This window comes from Antedon bifida, chromosome 8, assembly GCF_963402885.1.
Source record: "Antedon bifida chromosome 8, ecAntBifi1.1, whole genome shotgun sequence".
Classification (NCBI taxonomy): domain Eukaryota; kingdom Metazoa; phylum Echinodermata; class Crinoidea; order Comatulida; family Antedonidae; genus Antedon; species Antedon bifida.
The window spans coordinates 7,176,869-7,199,637 of record NC_136233.1 but is presented as its reverse complement, the minus strand read 5'-3'; the positions used below and the strand labels follow the sequence as shown (position 1 = coordinate 7,199,637).

The window sequence follows — 22,769 nt, the reverse complement described above, 5'->3', positions numbered from 1 at the left end:
TTATAATAGAAGGGAGGGAATGTAATGTATTGAACTTGATTAATATTACTTGCTACCAATTATTTATACTTCCTTCACCTGTTACCATATATATTATGTTAACCCACTTCTATATAACCCTGGCTACTTAATGGTCACTAATGGCTAAAGTAGACCCCTCTGCTGAGACCACTAAACCTTGACAGATTAATTACCCATTACCGATATTGTTATTATATATAGTAGATGTAGAATAAAGAATAAACAATAAACACTTCAGTGCTAGCTTTCAACTATAACAGAACTTGTCTCTCTCTCACTTATTTGTATTGTAAATCGGTACATTACAAAAAGTATTGTAGGTAAGTGTACTAGGTTGATGAAAATAATGCAACTAGCAAGTAAGGATACACAATGATTTACATTTACGTAACTTGGATAAATGCAAGTGGTCCGTAGATATATAGGATAAATACTATTAGTACTTACCCTAAATTAGGTATATGTATGTAAACCCTGTTCTTGTCTCTGACTGTTACCTTCTTTGTACAGTACCTACAGCGGACATTGGGTGGATACCATCATCATTTGATGGATTGGTCATAGTAGCGTAATGATCTTTCTTACACGCAGTATCAAAATGAGCGAATGTGACATCTATTGATAAGAAAGAGCAAAATACCTTTATTTGTAAATGAATAAGTATGTTGAAATATATTCATTTGGTAAGTTTCACCAAAAATGTATTCCGATATTAAAGACATATTTTATGATAAAACAGTACTAAGGGACAACCTCAACATTACAGTGGTGATAACTTGGATACAATGGCAATTTTATGTTATCCAAATAAGCATTCAGCTTCATGTGTAAACAGTATGAGTATGCGTTTCCTGCAATAGAACTCAACTGGTTTGTCATAAGTAAGGACTAGGTTTGTACAAGTAAGGACCAGATTATGTCATGCTTTTACATACCTTGCAATCTTGTGCTTCCAGCAATAGCTGGGTAATTATGTATACCATGAAATGGAAAAAATGGAGCACCATTATCACCAGACATGAAATTTGCCCTCACGTATCCAGCATTTCCATTGTCTGGACCACAAGGTGCACACTGTTTTGCACTTTGACCTGCATTCTCCGGTTGATTCTGAAATATTTACATGAAAATGTTAATGGGAAAATGTAATATTTTAATCAGAATTTATAAATTACGTGACTGATTACACAATGGAATGGCATTATCAGTACACGTTAAGTAGAAGAGTAAGAAAGTCCTTTGACAAATTTCCTTATGAAAGTCAAGTATGCATATATAATATCTATACATTGATTTTATTTGACAGAATGCAAAATATAGTTCCTCAAACTGACAAAATAATAACATTTGAAAAACAGAAATAAAATCTTTTAAAATGAATAATAAAAATGTTCATATTTATTGAAAATGTTTATATCTTTTTTTTGTGTCTTTTTTGGGTTTCCCACTTTTATTTCATCGTCATTAACATTGTTCCATTCATTATGATTTTTACATTTATACATTATCTAATCTAATTCATCATAATTGCTTAATTACAGTATTCGGTTTGTAACATGCTACAAATGTTTATATTCTTACTGAACCTACCTGTAACTCATCGCAATCAAAGAACAGGCTTGTACCAATTATAAACGATGACTACATTCTCACACATACTTATCAACAGCTTCATGACTAAGAGAAGATGGCCCAATGACAAATGGCATCACCCCGATGTTGTTGTCTAAAATCTAAAATGTAAGTTACTATATAAGGAAAAGAGAAGTATTTTGGTATTGCTTACCTGCTCCAACTGTGTGGTGAATTACATTATCCTGAATTGCATCCCGATAGCAGGACTGAAGCCATTATGAAATGTATATTCACGTACAAACGATGGACTTTCTACAGTAACTTCTCCAATATCCAAGAAAGCAACTGAATAATGTGGCTCATAAAAATCTGAAACAAATAAATAAGTGTCACTATCGAATGAATAAGTGCCAGACAAAAACCTCAGGGAAAAAAAAGTTACAATTACAGAACTAACACTTTCCAATGTAAGAATGTTCCTTTATAGAAGTATTTTAACACAACCTGTGTTATTATAATGTATTATTCTGGTCCTCAAGCTTTACTGGAAACTGAGGAAATTCGGATTAGGCCCTCCACGGACCCTCGACAGCCAGCAGTGCAGCGCCTACCAGATCAGCACACCGGGAGACAATCCACGTTCTTTAATGTGCACTGTTAAGTACACAGGACCAACGGCTTTACATCTCATCCGAAGAATAAGGCAATGAGAGTAAAGCATCCTGCCTAAGGAACCATGGTGGTCTATTTATAATTATTTTCTCTCAATCTAATAACAATCATCGCCATGATTCAATAAATTGTTTATTAATTAAAAATATAAAAATCATCACCATTAATGACCAGAAATAATGAGTGATAGAGCTGATAATGTTAGTTTTCCCAACGATTATATAATCTTAAGTTTCCAAAGAAGGAAAGAAGGCAAATAAAGAGAATGCTAGAAGTTTGGACTGCAAACAGTTTAGTGTACACATAAACAGTAGTTACTGGCACTGTATACTTCAACACAAAGAATAAATATTCTAAATATTTATTTCTTAGGCTTAATACTTACAATAGTTGATTAGATCCACTGCTAGCACTCTTCTTCCTTAGATTCATTCGCATAGTCTGACATTTTAACTTAAGGTACCTTCTCAGGCAGTGCCATTTTCTCTATTTTAGAAAATTGTGCTCTACAAAGAAACACAAATATTTAATATAACTCACAATATTAAAAAAAAACTTACATACACTACATAAACGTATACACGGTAGGTGTATGGTCAAATTATTTGACATATTGTTGCATGATGAAATCAATATGAAAAGAACGGTTGCGTTTTTCTCCACATTTCAATCAACATGCTGTGATCGTTCTGTACCGCAAACATATCACTATCACGAACGCTGAACATCTTGCGACATAGCGCACTTAACAAGACTTCCCCAATCAGAGCGATTATTGTCCAAAGTGTGCATAGACTTGTTTATTTTTGTTTTTTCATTTTCTATAATTTTGATGTGATTTTGGGTCGTCCCCTTAGTCTCTTAACTTTTCTCATTGTTTGTTTCCTCGCATAGAGCTCTTTGAGCTTGGATATCGGAGTCTAGATGAAGAAGGTGTCCACACTATGTCAACATATACTGTATATTTAACAATTACAAACTTCATTTTGTATATGAAGACAGATTATGGCACTCCTCATCTTAGAGACTCAAAATACCTGCTTTTAAAACGGATAGATTTTAAGTAGCTACCAGAAAAGCTTTAGTGAGAAGTTTAAGGCGCTGTGGGTGCTCAAATGAAAACTGTCAATGGATGTCAAAGGTTGAAAAAGCAATGCGTTGCTCAATTTCTAAACAATGACCCTGTTGTACACACATTTGACTGGATATTTGTTTAATTAATGTACAGTATGTATGCATGTATGAACATGCTCGCCTGCATCTTAAATTGAGAGGATCTGTGTGTGTAGCATCCAATAAGAATTTAGTGAAGTTCGAGAAGCTGGGAAGAGCAACCCTGTATTGATCTGGGCCTCCGTGGATAAATTGAACTTATTATACCTATTCATGGTAACAGTAACGTTTGTTGCTCTTAGAGTGGATACGATAGTCTACAATTGAAGATGCTTTTAAAATTGGGGTAGGGGGAAGTATTAATAGAAGGTAGTGGGTTAAATAGAGGGAGACCTGCATTGAAAATTTGAAATGGACTGTAGTCTTCAAAAAGAAGTTGCTCTTAGATTGGATACACTAGTCTACAATTGATGGTGATTTTAGAATTATAATGCAGTATTAAATAGAAGATGGATGGTTAATTAGAGAGAAAAACTGCATTGACAATTTGAAAATGACTTATAATTAATTAAAAAATCACCAACCTATGGAATCCAGATGTTCTGCAATATCCATTGTAAAATCTTCAATTAGATTAAACTGAACATCAAATTTCTCAACAACTTTTAGTGTTGATCTGCGATTGATATGTGGAAAACACCCTCAATGACAGAAAACTCTGTTGAGTTGATACCTTCTAGCGTGGATGAGTTGGAATAAACAATGCTGAATTTAAATGGGCAGTCTTTAGGTCTAGCCTAGCTAGGCTGAGTTTTGTAGGCCTAGCCGGTAAACATCGGTAACGTACGAATATCGTATGCTAGTTATATACCTAGCCTGACGTTGTATAGTTGCTGCATTAATTGTCTTTCTATATTTGCCAGACTCCGTTGATACAAAATGGGGAAAACCTGGTATTTTCGGTGAAAATTTATGAGTCTTCCATTTGTTTTGGCCTCACGATCAATCAAAAAGTGGGTGAATTACAGAAGAAAAACAAAAATATCAATCCGCACGCAATGCATTTTGGGATTTATAGCGGGCCGCTAAAATTACTAGAATCAACTTATTTTTCACATTTTAAACCATTTAAAGACAAAAAAGTTACCATATAATATTTATTTTTACATTAATTGTAGTTTGTGACCTTAAATTAGATCTAAAAAACGTAGGGAAGGGGGTCTTTTTAACTTTACTGTAGTGTTAAGATTAAATGAAAAGTATTGTAGGTACAGTAAGTGTACTAGGTTGATGAAAATAATGCAATTAGCAAGTAAAGATACACAATGATTTACAATAACGTAACTTGGATAAATGCAAGTGGTCCGTAGATATATAGGATAAATACTATTAGTACTTACCCTAAATTAGGTATATGTATGTAAACCCTGTTCTTGTCTCTGACTGTTACCTTCTTTGTACCTATAAGCATTCAGCTTCATGTGTAAACAGTATGAGTATGCGTTTCCTGCAATAGAACTCAAACAATGGCAGTTGTTGGTTTGTCGAAGTAAGGACTAGGTTTGTCCAAGTAAGGACCAGATTATGTCATGCTTTTACATACCTTGCAATCTTGTGCTTCCAGCAATAGCTGGGTAATTATGTATACCATGAAATTGAAAAAATTGAGCACCATTACATGAAATTTGCCCACACGAATCCAGCATTTCCGTTCTCTGGACGAGGTGCACGCTGTTTTGCACTTTGACCTGCATTCTCCGGTTGATTCTGAAATATTTACATGAAAATGTTAATGGAAAAATGTAATATTTTAATCAGAATTTATAAATTACGTAACTGATTACACAATGGAATGGCATTATCAGTACACGTTAAGAAAAAGGAGGAGGTAGAAGAGTAAGAAAGTCCTTTGACAAATTTCCTTTCGAGTGAATGCAAAATAGAGTTCCCCAAAATGAAAATATAATAAAAATTGAAATACAGAAAAAAAAAAAAAACATCTTTTAAAATGAATAATAAAAATGTTCATATTTATTGAAACTGTTTAAAATATCTTTTTTTTTTTTTTTTTGGTTTCCCACTTTTATTTCATCGTCATTAACATTGTTTCATTCATTATGATTTTTACATTTATACATTATCTAATCTAATTCATCATAATTACATAATATATACAGTATTCGGTTTGTAACATGCTATTTAATGTTAAATCTTACTGAACCTACCTGTAACTCATCGCAATCAAAGAACAGGCTTGTACCAATTATAAACGTCCATTCTCACACATACTTATCAACACCTTCATGACTAAGAGAAGATGGCTCAATGACAAATGGCATCACCCCGATGTTGTTGTCAGCAAGAACAAGATCAGTCATTTACAACGGAACTCGAAATTTGGAAAAAGACTCCATAATCCCAATTCTTCCAGATGAAGAAATTGGCAATCTGTGTGCAGTCTCTCTGACCATCCCTCGTCATGAACACCGTGCAAAGAAGTATGGCCTTCGTTGTTGCTCCATTGACTTTCAACGTCACAATCTCCCCACTGACATGGTACAGCACCATCTCAGAGCCTACCACAGTGTTGTCTTGTAGGATGACATCTCTGGAGCTCTCAATTTCAATACCTGCTGGCCACGATATATCCTCAGCATTGTAGCGGTCTTGATATGTACCAGGAAAGACAGAACAGCAGATTAATCTAAAATGTAAGTTACTATATAAGGGAAAGAGAAGTATTTTGGCATTGCTTACCTGCTCCAACTGTGTGGTGAATTACATTATCCTGAATTGTTAGTCCTGAAGTACCAAACATCCCGATAGCAGGACTGAAGCCATTATGAAATGTATACAACCGCTGGACCTTCTACAGTAACTTCTCCAATATCCAAGAAAGCAACCTAAGGGAACATTATACTTACCCGTTGATTAAGTTAATTAACAATTGGGATGAAATATTTTACAGTACTTTGTACTTAATTTATTATTAACATTAAAACATATTTTAGTGTAAATTAAAAATAATTTTATTTTATAGTTGTTTATTTATAATTTAATTTAGCATTTACTTAAACTATAGGCTTAATATAATTAAGTTAAGTTATCTTGCCCAGTGGGCTAGTCACAACAAAAACAAAAATCAAGCCCTGCTGAAATGGAAGCCTTATAATTCTTTTTTGCACTTTTTTTTATAAAAAGAAGAATTATCTGCAATTGCGCCATTGGCTGCAACAGTATTTTTAATTAATGATTTATGGTTTTTTTCAAATAACTACTGCATATATCACAATATATCACTTTTTAACAATTAGCCAGTAAATCATGGTCTGGTGTTAACATTCTGAATTTTCCACTGATGCAGTGATGCCTGAATTTCACTACACTGCATAAAATATTAGTAAGCCTATTATAAGATTACCTTTTCCTTCAAATAGAATACAGTAAATGTCCATCTGGGTCTTGTCTTCTAATAATTTATGAGATGCTTCAAAACACATATCCAGTCGTCTTCTGTTGGTCATTTTGAGATTTTTTTCTTCTGAAGAAACAATAACAATTCTACTAATTTATTAATTAATTATTAATTATTAGGTCGTACAGACAGTGACCAACAACTTTATGTCTTGTCTGAAGAATCACCCAAGAACACAGACAAGTCAGCACAGATCTCGAATTATAAAATATTGCTTATTGAATCGATCAAAAGATGTGTACGGCGTAACAGTTAGCGTTATTTAAATATTCCTTGTTTTTAACTATATAAATATTGACTTTTTGGAACTGAAGTTGATTTATAAAAAGCATATAGGCCTATTTACATCGTATTTGTTACATATAACCCTGAATAGTCTTTGGTTTGGTGTTTAATATAGGACATGCGGATAGATTGTACTGTATTTATTAGGTATTGGTATATAGGCTAGGCCAATACTAGGATGATAGGTCCCAGCATGTAGGCTAGCCTGCTGGGCCTAAAAAAAATAAACCTTAAACCAAAATTACATTTCCTAGTTTTTAGAATGAAAGCTGTCAACAGAAAAACCAATTGATATCTAAGCTAGGCCTAATTGAATATAGGGTCTTCGGCCTAGGCTAGCTTGATACTAGACTAACGATATAGCCTTTATAGTAATAATACTAGCCTATAGCTAGGCCTTACTTAGGCCTAACCCATTCCCATAAAAGAAAGAAGAAGAAAACAGATCTGTCATATAGGCCTAGCTAGCCTAACTAGGCCTAGAGCTATAATAGACTATAGGCCTAGTAGGCCTAGAGCTAATACTAGGCCTAGGCCTATTATTATGATTAGGCCTAGGCCTAGCTAGGCCTATTCTATTGTTGCAACCACTTTACCTTAAAAAAACAATTTGTATCCAAAGCTAATTTGATACGAAGACATCCTTCCACATTCCAATAAAAAAACTACTAGCTAGGGGCCTAGGCCTAGCTAAGTATAAAAAGTGTATTGCTATACAATACAATACAACGGATAGGCCGAAATCAAACTTCCCCGCAGGAGGTTCGTGCAAAAAAACACTTAAATAGGCCTAGGCCTAGGCCCACACTTTTTGAGACTCGTCAACTTATTGTTTAAGAATGCAGATATTTTTTGCCCCGTCGATATAAAATATTTTCCCGTAGAAGTAATTATTAGTTTATTACTAATTTTTCTGTTAAGGTAGTATAAGTATAGGATTTGGTAAATCATTTAATACAAATAAATATAAGTAGAACCACCAGAACTATTTCCGCTATACAAACCCTATTTAAAAATGGCCTGGTCTAAATTAACATTCTACCTACTAGGGAACGTAGGTTGGCCGAGGCACTCTGCTTGACTTTCTAGGCCCCCCACACTACAAGTCCTAGGCCTACCCGTTAGGCCAATTTCTCTCGCGTTGTGGTAATAAGGATACGCAGCTAAAGTGAATTTCCTTCGCTACACTGAACCACGAGCTAAGCCTACATATTTACCGATACTCGTCAATTTATTTTTTATGGCATCAATGCTACACATTTTGCCCATTGATAATACATTTTCTCGTATTAATTTAATTCATTATGTCTATACTTTATTTATTTAGATATTTAGTTTCCGTTTCTTGTTGAATAAACTGCAAATAAATAAAGCTATTGTATTTCTAAAGGTTCCTTTAGCAAAATGAAATCATCTTTCCTATATAGTATATAAGAATACAAAAATATTTAGGATCTCGCTATTTATCTGGGCGATGTAGTCTGTGGGGTTAAAGAATACTCGAGCGGAAGAATACAACACATATTTAATAACCATATCTATTACCAGTAAAACAGCGTCCTCTCTTATTATTTCGCGTAGGTTTCAAATAACGGGGAAAAAAAGTTAAGTAATATCTAATTAATGACTAATAGTTACATTACATTTTAATATTTTATAGCGTAAGTGTGTTCCACTCATAAAAGAGTATTTAATTCCAAAATTGTAATACAGTATATCGAAAAGTTAGATTTTTATTAGTGATAGAAATTTAGTATTATTTGGATAAAATAAAACTGTAAAAACATCATTCAAAAACCATCGTGGAAAAATACTTAACCAACTTCAATTTTGTTCAAATTTGGTACAATAATTCTATATGTATTTATTTATCTTTAGTATAAAAATTGGGTAATTTACTAGAATTTTAGATGATTTGGACATTTTTTATTTTTCAAAATATGATGCCTATGGTTCTACTATACATTTACAACATTTTTTTTACTAAAAGTGCGCCTAAGTTATTATTTTTTTAAAACTTGATACTAGTATTTTTCTTTTACCTTATAACATTTGTGTAGTAAATTTTTCTTCTCATAAGCTATTATAGTGTAGGCCTACATTTATATTATAGTAGAACCCCTCGTTTAATTGGGGACAGCTCTTTTTACTATTTCGCCTTAACGTCTGTTTTTTTAACATTCGCCATTTACATTGCAAATTATAAATGGTATTATTATTTTTTAGTGGATTTAGAATAGCTAGAACATGTGTGATAGTAGTTTTGACTACACTATATCAGGGAAGAGTGAGATTAAAGCAGTCGTGAATTAAAATTTCAATAAAATTTGTCAACAAATATAATTTTACTATTTCGCCTTAACGTCTGTTTTTTTAACATTCGCCATTTAGGCCTAGGCCTACATCGCATTATAAATGGTATTATAATTCATACTGGATTTGGAATAGCTAGAACAGTGTGTAGTTTAAACTATACTATATCAGGGGAATGAACGTGAATTAAAATGTCCATAACATTTGTCAACAAATATAATTTTGCGATTTCGCCTTAACGTCTGTTTTTTTTTACATTCGCCATTTGCATTATAAATGGTATTATTTTTATAATGGATTTGGAATAGCTAGAACATGTGTGTAGATCTTTTCCAGATGGATTTCTTTTCGAGATTTCTTTCAAACTAAATGAGGGGATCTGCTAGGTTCCCGCCCGGAGAAATAGTTTTTCTTACAAGATTTGAATAATCAACAATATCAACATTCAACAGTGTGGCGTGTTGACCGCAATGAATAACAATACCATCTTCCCCACTACACCTGCACCAACTCATTTGCATAATAACGCACGGCATACCAACTGATCAATATTTGTATAGGAGTAGCAATCAATGGGTTGGTTGGATGGCTGCTGTTGTTCATCATTTAATTCATTGTATCAGTTGTTTTGATTTCTCATGATCAATTATTCACTTAATTCATTTCATTTATTCATGATCAAACATAGTAAAATGTAGTACATGGTTTGGAATAATGTTCGTTTGTTCAAAGGTAATAATTCACACAGAAATTGTGAAATTATTTATTACAATAATGCATATGTATTTAAATAAATAGAGAGAAAACACTAGCCAGGCTAGGCATCGGCATCTTTACACATTTCTATTTATTTGTTCCTAATTTTCTGACATAACTTAGGTGTTCTTAAAATTGAGGGCGCCAAACATAAAATTTACGAGATCGGAAAGAGGCGGGAAGCCAAAAAAAATGATGGTGTGCTCCCTTGCCTCTAGCACGGTAAGGCTCTCTCACAGCCTTGGGGGTACCACACATCAGATGCTTTGATGTTATTGCCTCATAATGTGTGGTGGAAAGGGGGACGTTTAAATCTGTGAACCCCAAACACAGAAGCTCGCATAGCTTTAACTCTTTTCCACCGACCGGCATGGGGTTTGAACCCACGATAATCGTGTTCCACGACGCTCTACCAACTGAGCTACCCGGCCCTCTGGTTAATAGCAAGGTTAAAACTAGATTCGTTTCCTCAAAATTACGTCATGAATATGCAAATTTATGACGTAACGATTAGAATGACGTAATATGAAGCCCGTATAAGACTATACTATTGTCACCTTTTATTACTCGTGTACATTGTGGCATAACGGGTAGTGCTCTAGTAACTATCGTTTGGATTGAATTCTCTCAGCTCTACTGGCTGGGGTTCGAATCTCTACGGATTTCTTTTTTTTAAAATAAATATAAAATGCTTTTCTTTTATTTTGAAAGAGAGATATTTAGAGAGTCAGGTTAATTTAGGATAATATAATGTAAAAGATTAACAACATCAAAATTCAACAGTGTGGCGCGTTGACCGCCGCGAATGACTAACAATTGAATGTCAGAAAAAAAGGAATTATAGTTCTCTTCGTTACGTGTTTAGAAAAGAATTTATATCTCATCGTTGGTGGTATGTCGGCGTTGTTATGCAAATGGGTTTGTACAGGTGTAGTGGGAAAGATGGTATTCCAACCGTTTTAAACCAAAATATCGGCTAAATATATTCTTTTTTGCGTTTCAACATAGGCCTATATGTTAATGATTCCAATTACGATACAAACTTTTTTTTTATTTTGTAGGTAAAATGGCAGATATAACCCTTTTTGTCTTTCCCCTTAACGTTTTCATACCACAATCGCTGTGTCGCTAAGGGGAATTTATTATATTACCCTTAATTAAGGCCATTTTACACTAAAAAGAGGGAAGTAAAATCAACCGATTGACCCCTATCTAAGTTTATTTTCTGTCAATCCTTAAGGCTACAATTTATATAAAACAAAATAATTAAATGGTTAAATTCTGTTTCACCAAATTTATAAATAATTCTAGGTCCTAGAGGTATGTCTTTTAATTTGTTGTCGGTGTCTTCTATTCTAGGCCTAGAAGGCCTACCCAGCTAGCAATCACACGTTGTACCGACGTTGGCGTAAGGTCAACAGTTACGTTGGGCCAACAACTTTAGGCGACGTAGGCCCGACGTAGGCCCGACGTAATTTTTTCCATCGGCCCTTAGTGGGCCCAACGCGTTGTACAGACATCGGAACAACGTGTTGGGGCGACGTCGTCGTTTATGGTTGGCTTGACATCTTTTACCGACGTAGGCCCGACGTTACTGTTACCAACGTAGGCCCGACGTAATTTTTTCCATCGGCCCTTAGTGGGCCCAACGCGTTGAACAGACATTGGAACAACGTGTTGGGGCGACGTCGGCCAAACGTCGTCGTTTATGGTTGGCTCGACATCTTATACCGCGACATAGGCCCGACGTAATATTTTCCGTCGGCCCTTAGTGGGCCCAACGCGTTGGACAGACATCGGAACAACGTGTTGGGGCGACGTCGGACAAACGTCGTTATTTATGGTTGGCTTAACATCTTTTAACGATGTTGGCCCGACATGTGTTTGTTGACGTCGGCTTAACGTCATATACATTACGTTGGCTTAACAACTTTTGATGACGTTGGCCCGACGTTACTTTTACCGACGTAGGCCCAACGTTATTTTTTACATCGGCCCTTAGTGGGCCCAACGCGTTGGACAGACATTGCAACAACGTGTTCGGGCAACGTCGGACAAACGTCGTCATTTATGGTTGGCTTAACATCTTTTAACGATGTTGGCCCGACATGTGTTTGTTGACGTCGGCTTAACGTCATATACATTACGTTGGTCTAATAACTTTTGATGACGTTGGTTCAACGTATTTTTTTATTTGTCGTGTCTAGGTTGGCTCAACGTGTTGGGTTGATGTCGGCTTAACGTCATTTATATTACATTGGTCTAACAACTTTTGATGACGTTGGTTCAACGTAATTGTTCTTCGTTGGGCATTAGTTCGCCCAATGTGTTGGGTCAACGTCGGCTTAAAGTCATAGATTACGTCGGTTCATCGTATTTTGTATTCGTCGGTTATGCGTGAGCACAACGTGTTGGAGTAGCTGTGTTAATTTACATCGATTCACCGTAGTAAATAGATTGTACCATCGAATGAATATGAATGAAACTTAACAATTAAATAATGCCGGTACTCTGCAAATATTGGATTGGAAATTGTTTTTATTAAAGGTATAATTATTTAATGATAAACAATTTAAGTAAAACATTTAAAAACTAGACAATTAAAAATCAAATAAACTACTGTATATAGATTTGAACTCGTCTCTTAAGAATGTAAAAATGTATAATTAATTGCAACGTTTGATTACATTTTAATCAAGTTTTTAACATTTCATCAATTCGGAAGTTAATTTGAGCATACATTTAAGATTGAGGGCCACTTTTCATCCTGAGGGGCAATAGATTACAATTTACTATATAGATTAAATTAATTAACCCATGTTGTTCAAATGTTGAGACATAATGAGGTCATCAAAATTAAAAAGTTTACTACTCATGCGAGGAATGATTTATTGAATAAGAAAATATTTAAAGCTGGGAGAAATGGGGTATCGATAATCGAGATGCGCTCTTTTAAATATGAATAATAGTACCAAAGAAAAAACAAATCCTATTTTACAAAATCTACTGGCAATATGATGCCGTCACAGCATCTAGTATACGGATAACCAACAATTCAAATCAAAAGTTCATCATCATCATCTATGGTATCTTCGGCTTCGTCGGTGTTTGCTGCTGCTGCAGCTGCTACAAAGAGAAAAGAAAAGCAAGTTATTGTCAATTAACTGTAAATTATATACGTTTACTAAATACACACATAGTGATTACAAACCATAAGCTAAAGTAGAAAGCTTATCGCATTGCAATTTATTTAACACAATGTTAGTTTTTAGTAAAAGTTGTACAAATTTCAAAAAGCGCGCACCGCCGCCCTTTTACGTGCCCAATTAATTTTATTCCAAATCTTTTATCTCTTTGCTCAATTCATCATCTTCATGTTTACTTTGATAACGCCATCATACCAAAAAAAATAGAACATAATGTGGGTCCCGTAATTTCACCTATGCTACATTGTATAAAGATGTACATATGCTGTAGATAATTATAACTCAGCACTATAAGCGTAAATGCATCAGGTCATAAGATGCCATAATTATACAGTATCAACATTTTGCGATGGTATTTTAACGTAAGTGCATGATTTGTTTTAAAATAAATGTCAGTAAAATTATAAAAATGACATCACTTATAATTCGTTAAAGGGACGAAATAAATTCTAGTTTGAAAATTAGTAGTCGTAATAAATAACCACCAGCATGGATTATTGTTGTTGCCGTCATGATGGTGGTTTAAAATGACTTGATACCTGATTTACAAGTAAAGTACAAACATCTTTAAATACTAAATTTAACTATTGAACTGACCTTTCTTCTTTTGTTCCCTAAGTTTTCTTCCCCCAGCTCTGTCCTTGCTGTATTTCAGCCAAGATTTTATTTTATTTTCACATGTGGCCTCCGTCATTCCGGTCCATGATCTTCTAGCTGAAACTGCAAAGTGTACAAACATTGTGTATCAACAGAATACTTTATCTCATGTTAAAAATATATAATCAAAAGCCTCTTGCTTCCCTATTAGCAAGATAAAACAAGCAATTATGCATTTGAAATAATTATTTTAATAATACTAAATAAGATTTTTAAAATATTATTTTGAAAACGAGGAAGAGACATCCAATTTTATGTGTGCATCTCCGTCCAAAATCAGTCAGACGGTAATTCATATACACACTTTGAAACACCAGTTCTCGTCAAATCACCGAAGCAATGTTGGGACCAGTGTATATCTTGGAATGGCGGGTGCTGTTTATTAGAGTATTTACCTTTTACAATTTTTGAAAGCTTTAGTCCTCTAAACCCCTTCTTATCCCCTCTTCCCATCCAATTAAATTCTGAGGCAAGTGTGTTTGAAAGCAGATGACCCATTATCCTATTGAGGACATCTGTTTCATTGTGGCCACCAAGACTGTATAATCGCAAAATCTAAAATATAAAAATAAAGAAATTGTTAAAACAAGACATTTTCAACATAACGTAGATGAAAAACATTAGTCAATATTGTTGATTAAAGTTTGCGGCACACCACGTAAATTAGTTCTGAAAAGAACTGTTGAGTTTCTCGACGTTTCGATCAATGTGCTTTAATCTTCCTCAGGAGGCCCATTCTCACTCATGAGGATGATCAAAGCACAAAACGCAAATTTGATTTCGCCATGCAAACCTTCAAACAATACATTAATCAATTTGGTTTAACATTAATTGAAATATTTGAATACATCCTATGTAAAGCAGAATGATTAATTAATTGAGAACGTTGTTATTATTATTTTAAGTAAAATATTAAACCTACTAGGGCCTTTTGATTTGCCTTTTCTTTAAGGCTTTCTTCAATATTCTGGATGTCATCCATTGAAGCCGCCGGCAAATCAAAAACATCATTAGTGTCACTGGCTTTCTCCGACATGGTACCTCTTTTTAAAATTGCTTGTAACAACAAGGAATTTTGCCGCACCTGGCCCTTGATTTCTTCAAGTAGCGTAAACATCTCATGATCTATTGATATGAAATAACGTTCTTAATACTTAAATTATTTATGTTTAAACAAATGTTGTAATAATTAGTAATGTTACATTGAAGCAGACAAAAACAAAACACCAACAGTTACATCTATGAACACTATAATGACTTGCTTGCTGTAGTTATACAGTATTCTAAAAGTCTCCCTCCGTTATATTTAATTTTTTTTAAATTTATTCTGATTTTAGGCAAATTGCACAAACATATACACAAGATGCTCTACATAAACAAGAACTTATTATTAAGTCTTTGGGAGTGGAGTTGTAAATTGTCATGAGAAAAAAACCCTGACATATGACAGGACCTGAACCCAGGACCCTTAGATTGGTAGACAAGCATCATAACCACCAAGCCACAGCTAAGTGTGACATATTGAGATAAAATGGAAATATTATAGATGAAAAATTGAATATTTCTTACCATTACTTTTTGTTTCAAGTGAAGACGTACTTGCTATAAAAAGAAATGAAACGTAACATTATAACGTGCAATATAACCTTGATCCTATTATTGTATCTATCAGTATCTATATGCCTATTTGTCTATTCCCTCCTCCCCTGTACTAGAAACATAACATACCGTACGAATCCATGCTTTCATCGAGTGGTGGGGTGGTAGAAATGCTGTCATTGTCAGGCTCAAACTTTAGGAAGAGCAGGTAAGCCGGGAGGTAGGCCCAAGTTTTGTTTGGCTGGCGTGCTTGTTCTTGTAGCTTTATCGCTCTCAAAAAATCTGGCAGGTAAACTAAACAAATATATAAATGAATTAAATAATTAGAAATACTGTATCATAAAAATTAAGTATGGGATCTCAAATTGTTATGGACCTTGCATGCTGACGTGCTTATTCATTCATTACTGTAAATCATTTAACTTTATTTCGGCCTTAATATCCATAGAAAGCATTACATACAGTATTAACAGAAGTTCATCCACAAACTAAACATGAATTGATTTAACTAAAGGAAAAGCTCGTACTGATGTTACGACGTGCTGATTATAAGATCTAACATAACATGAACAATCAAAACCTTCAAATAATGAAAAATGCTGCTGAAAGGGTACAATAGTTCGTAATATGAAGTACTTAGTCTTATACCTTCTCTTTCTGGGCATTTCAACCTCACTGTCTGTGGTTTCTAAGTCTGACGTTTCTGTAGCTTTCTTCAGTTTTTGCCTTGCCCTCTCATATGTAGCTACACAAAAGAAGACATATACTACTAATTACTATACTAATTACTAATATGATGATTATTTTCGTCTAATTATGGTGACCAGTACGATCCGATTTAAACACTTTACCAATATTTTAAGTATGGGCCTAATAAGAACATTAAAATATACCTGTCTCTTCTAGGACCCGTATTTCAAACTCCTGCCACAGTTCTGTTGGTTTCTCCTGTATTTCTATTGCACGTTTTACTTTTTGGATGGACCGGTAATTAGGCCACCAGCATTTATCTTTTCTTGCACTAACCCAAGAAAGTGGGACGGCTTCCACTTCTTCTGAATTGTTAAAAACAACTACTGCATACATCTGCATTCATCAAATCCACAAAGAGCAATTCATAAGTTCTGTCATACATACAGTATCAGCAATAATGTTTGACTAATTTAGTTTTTTTTTTAGACACAATAACTATGAAGATAAATAATAGCCTACACCATGAAAAGAACTCTCCATAATGTTTAAATAACCTCTCTGTATTATGTATACAAATTTAACACCATGTTCTGTGAAAATTAGTAATATAATGCTAATTGAATACGTAGAACATATTCATACAATAGAATTATCTCACAAGAGGTGAACAACAATTATATCGAGTAATAAAATGAAATATAAAATGAAAACTAAGTAAAAAATGAACACTTACAATGAATTTACAAATTTGGAGTAGAAAGCCTTTATTATGCATTTTTAGTTTAGTTCAAAGAAATATTAACATCCTGTTTGTATTAAAAAATACATCAAGATGCGAACATATTTATTTAGAGGTCCACCTTAAAATAATGTAGACCTACCAACCGAGACTCAAATTCATAAAGAAAATCATGATCATAATCCTAAATTGCTATGTTCTGTGTGGATTAATGGAACAGTTACAAAGCCAGCCTTGTACGGTAGTAATATGATCTTGGCTCTTATATCTGAAATTGAAAACTGGTAAAAGTGGCGCTTTAAACGTTTAACATATGCTATGTTTAATTTCCGTGAATCTAAAGGATATTGAAAAAAAGATGACGGCTCTCTAAATTTTACACATAGTAATGTTGGAACTGAATCAACAACAAGGATATTTTTGACCTGAAAATAGTCGTCACCAACAAGAATGGTATTATCACCTTGTTTGATTGATAGCGTGTACTCATCTTGAGTGTGTATTTCTGTGAATTGTAAACATCTGGGGAAATTAAGTGGAAGAGGACCTGAAAAATGTTGCTTTTTAAATGGGTTTACCTGTTTTTGCGTTGGAAATGGCCTATTAATTTCTGCTTCCTCTGATAATCTGCGAATTACTTGCTGAATAGGAAACTGTGGTTTCTTTATCATTCTCTTAATTTTTTTAAGATAGTTTTCATATGGGAATGATGAAAAATTATCCAATGGCCCAAATTTTCTTACATCATTTGCTAAGTGGATTAAAGCGTGAACATTATATATCAGCATATCTGACCCATACAACACTTTGCAATGTTGTACGAAAGAGCGAATAATTTGTTCTGCATAGCTACAGTACTTCATGCACATTGAAGGACTACATAATATTCTTATTCCTACATGGAACAATAAAAAATGATAGTACATATCCTGAGACAAATTATCCTTTAATGATATCAATGAAGAATACAGAAGAAAAGTTCGAAACTCTGTAGCTTTCCATCTATCCACCTCTGACAGCGAACGGCCCTTTCGAGCTAATTCGCGTGGCATATATGGAATAAATGAGACAATTGAATCAGATATATTATCAACTATGCGCCTTCCTAATCTAGTTTGCAAGGGACCTTTCATCCAAGTATGTAAAAGTCGTTTCATTATACCTAAACAAACCAAGTGCATATAATCTAACGGGAACTGTGAAACCATACCTATTTTGATTTTTTGAAGGCAGCTTTCTTTATGGTGATGATCCTCAGTTACCTTTTTATCGAACATGTCATCAGTTCTAATTTCCGCATTCATTTCAGGAAATGTCATTCTGTGATTTTTATACTCCCCACTTTGGCCACATTTATCACAGCCATAGTAACCATTGTGAGCTTTTGTACACTTTACAAATGACCTGGCAGGGGTGTCACAAATTACGTTTAAAATCGTAACATTAAATGTTGTGTCATGTACAGTAATCCCTTCAGTTTCAATTTTCAACATTTCCCTAACGAATTCATCTAGGTATGCATTTGCATCTGTTGGCTTAGAAGTTCCAACATACAACCCAATTATGAAGGGGCCAGTACTTTCATACAATTCCAGTCGGCCAAGTATTGGCCAAAATTGGACATTACTACTTTTAAAAAATGGTAAACCATCAACGAAGATTTGTAGACGTAAACTAGTGATACCACAAAACTTGTCATCGACAGAAAGAATAGAAATTACATTTTTGGCAATTCCGAAATGATGGTATGTCCCTCCTGCAATGTCCTCTAGTTGGTATGAAGTAAGGGATATGTTTTAATGTTCGTGCAACTTTTGGAAGATTTGGTACACAAGTTTTAAGAATACTAAGAAGTGAAGTAACATGACATGATGGTGTTTGGCTCTCAATAGCCCATCTACAGAGTTCATTTCTTATCGTAGTTGAAGGATTAATGTTGTCTTCCTCATCATCGGACAGAGAACTAGAGGAAGTATTTCCCGGACTACTTGAAAAGTAAGGAGGATTAGATAGGCTAAAACTACTACTACCCCCACCACTGGTAGTAGTGGTAGTATTAATAATAGTAGAACTAGTACTACTACTACTGCGATCAATATCATTTATACTACTGCTGCTACTACTGCTGCTACTAATGTCAATTCTGCTGATATTACTACAACGTTTGGGACTATTTTTAGTTAGGCTACAACTGGAAGTAACACTACTACTACTTGCTTTATTAAGACTACTAACACTCTGGTCATCATGACTAGTAGTACTAGTAGTGACATTGTCAGTTTGGCTATTATCAGAAGGAGGTAGAGACGGAGTAATATTGACACTTCCGTCGTCAACGTGTTCATCATTATAATAACGTGGATTAATAGGCCTAATTACATTATCCGTATCAAAATTCACATTAGGCCTACCAATTTGCCCTACAATCTCATTAGCCCTTCTTTTGGCTCTATTGCGGAGAGTTCTTTTACAGTAAATTTTACTATTTACATTCATAGTTACAGTAATACCCCAGTGGGCAAAAATTGGTTGAATTAACGTTAATTCAACGTTATCTGCAAACGTTGAAATAACGTTGAAAAAGTGGTTGAAAATAAAAGTTTGCCTCAACGTAAATGTCAACGTTGAATCAACATAGAAATTATCAACGTTGAAACAACGTTAAAATAGGTAACATTGAAATAACGTTGAAAAACTGGTTGAAAATGAAAGTTTGCCTCAACGTAAATGTCAACGTTGAATCAACATAGAAATTATCAACGTTGAAACAACGTTAAAATAAGTAACGTTGAAATAACGTTGAAAAAATGGTTGAAAATGAAAGTTTGCCTCAACTTAAATGTCAACGTTGAATCAACATAGAAATTATCAACGTTGAAACAACGTTATCTGCAAACGTTGAAATAACGTTGAAAAAATGGTTGAAAATGAAAGTTTGCCTCAACGTAAATGTCAACGTTGAATCAACATAGAAATTATCAACGTTGAAACAACGTTAAAATAGGTAACGTTGAAATAACATTGAAAAAATGGTTGAAAATGAAAGTTTGCCTCAACGTAAATGTCAACGTTGAATCAACATAGAAATTATCAACGTTGAAACAACGTTAAAATAAGTAACGTTGAAATAACGTTGAAAAAATGGTTGAAAATGAAGTTTGCCTCAACAAAAATGTCAACGTTGATTCAACATAGATTATCAACGTTGAAACAACGTCAAAATGTCTACGTTGAAATTATCAATGTTGATTCAATGTTGAAATTATTAACGTTGAAACAACGTAATAATTAAGTTGAAATGAAAATTTGCATCAACGTAAATTTCAACATAGATTTAACGTTGAAATTATCAACGTTGATTCAATGTTGAAATATTAAAGTTAATTCAACATTATCCGCAAACGTTGAAATAACGCTGACAAACTGTTGAATTAAAGTTTAAATTAAAAAAAATATCAACGTTGATCCATTGTAGAGTAATCAACCAAATTCAAGGTAGAAAAAATAACGTTTAATCAACGTATACAGATCAACGTTGATTCAGTGTAAACACATTTTTACCATTGATTCAACATAGAAATTATCAACAATAATTTAACATAGCAATGGTTTAGTTAATAGAAGAACAGCTTATAGTAACAGCTGAAATCTGGCATATTTTCAATGGTAATTGATTTGTTGAATTACTATATCCAATTTGAATCAACGGTTTTAAAGTAGTTGGTAGTAAAGTATACTGTTATGTCCCAAAATCCATCAATAGAGACATTTTATAAATACTGTATATCTTACTAATCTTTAATTTCTATAAAAACATAAAATAACATTTAATCAGGTGTTATCAAATCATCAGGCAAAATCCAAGCAACAATCAAATAATGTACATCCTCACTGACAGTTCTCAGGTACTAATAACCAGTTTGTAATATGTTTGCCAACTAACATGATTGATTAACTATAAATATTGGCTGATTACAGTAAAACACAATAAATACAACACACGTCACAGGTGCCTTGTGCTAATGTTGCAGAAGTCCAAATGAAATGGCAATAACACAATACTGTAATTGCATTGTTCCGATTAGTCAATAAACAGTTGCCTCGATTCCTGTGTTGACATTGTCCTATGCTTTCCAAAAGTGTATAATATCATTTTTCCAAACCTGAAACAAATTCAATCAAGTTACTGTAGTTTTAAACAAAAATAATACAGTAAAAAATTAATTGAAAGATTTATTGTCCCCAAAAAACATGAACAATGAAGATTAATACAATCATACTTTGAATACCTTGCCATTTTTCAATTTTAACAAAGATATTCACTTGCCGTAGAAAATAAACAAAAACAATAAAGATTTCACTTAACAAAAATACAAAATAAACAGTATATTTAACCAAAAACCAATTGTTTGTTTAAATTTTTCAGGTACAAATGCATTTTTTAAAATCTAATTTTTGGTCAAAGTGAACAACTCTATAGTGACGGCATATTCAACAAAACATTAAAACAAAAATTGTTCAGTTCAATTATATCTTTAACACATTGTTCAAAAATCATACTGTACATAAACAAAAATTCAATTCAGAACATCATTTCACACTTACACGTAAAATATGCAATCAATTCAATTTATGTAAATAATATTGGAACACTGTATTAATATTTATTCAATATTAAAGTTAAGAACTATAAATACCAACCTTTTGTATATAAAAATATTGATCATCCATTAGATTTTTCTCGTTTGATTCACATAGAAAAGATTATACATGTACTTCATTATTTTGTACTCTAGCTAGGCATAGGCCTAAGCTAAGGGCCTTAGCTAGGCCTACAATCTGAAATAAAGAAAGCGAGTGAGTTTAAACAAATAGCCGTCCTAGGCTAGCATGTGTTTGTATACTATTAATACTAATAATAGCATTAGCAGCTACTGTAGACAGCCTAGCAAAAAGCTAGCTAGGCCAACTAATTATATATTATAATGTTATATATTTATGTATACTTTTGGATAAATAAAGAAAGAATTGAACTAAGGCCTAATACATACCATTTTATAACCACAATAAGTACAGTACTGTAGTTATCCTTGGCAAGGCAAATGTTTGCCCTTGACAGGCATGATACTAAATGCTTTTACTAGGCCTAGGCCTAGTGAGTGAATTCAGTTCATCAGCAGTTTGGCAGCCTGCCTAGCCTACTACCTAGTCCTATAGCCTAGCTATGCATGTGTGGCCTACTAGACTAGAGGCTAGCTATTGATAAGGGTAACATAGTCAAGCTCTAAGCTTATAAATTAGTAGATTACAAATAAAAAAGATTGTTTTCCTACCTGAAAACATACTTATTTGACAATTTCAATGATGAGCCTTTTTTTTCTACACCACTACTAGGCCTAGCCTACGTCGAAGTACAGTAACTGATATGTTATATTGGTACGTTATCAAGACGTCAAAATATTACGTTAATGAATAACATATAAACTACGTTATTATAATACGTTTTTATAACATTATTATTACATCTTAAATTAACGTTAGTTTATAGTTTGTATTTTACGTTTGTATAAAGTATTTCTGAACGTTTGTCTTGAACGTTGTATAAATGTTATATTGGTACGTTATCAAGACGTCAAAATGTTACGTTAATGAATAACATATAAAC

At 33.6% G+C, this 22,769-nt stretch overlaps 1 protein-coding gene and 1 long non-coding RNA gene across 5 annotated transcripts; both read right to left on the bottom strand.

The window, feature by feature from the left end:
- Positions 1-13,212: 13,212 nt before the first annotated feature.
- Positions 13,213-19,347, bottom strand: LOC144850631 (uncharacterized). 4 transcript variants are annotated; one of them, XM_078707967.1, is made up of 4 exons: positions 18,973-19,347; positions 14,469-14,628; positions 14,014-14,136; positions 13,213-13,336 (listed from the first exon to the last, which is right to left on the bottom strand). In XM_078707967.1, exons 1-4 carry the CDS (start codon positions 19,012-19,014, stop codon positions 13,266-13,268), a joined length of 396 nt encoding a protein of 131 aa, XP_078564093.1. In that variant the 5' UTR covers positions 19,015-19,347; the 3' UTR covers positions 13,213-13,265. The 4 variants fall into 4 exon arrangements, with proteins under 4 accessions (XP_078564093.1, XP_078564091.1, XP_078564094.1 ...); XM_078707965.1 differs by having other exon boundaries at positions 19,135-19,347; XM_078707968.1 differs by having other exon boundaries at positions 19,192-19,347.
- A 1,715-nt stretch (positions 19,348-21,062) lies between these two features.
- Positions 21,063-22,489, bottom strand: LOC144850564 (uncharacterized). The gene is made up of 3 exons (XR_013614088.1): positions 22,438-22,489; positions 21,806-21,943; positions 21,063-21,267 (listed from the first exon to the last, which is right to left on the bottom strand). It is a non-coding gene; the product is annotated as an uncharacterized LOC144850564 (long non-coding RNA).
- Positions 22,490-22,769: the final 280 nt, after the last annotated feature.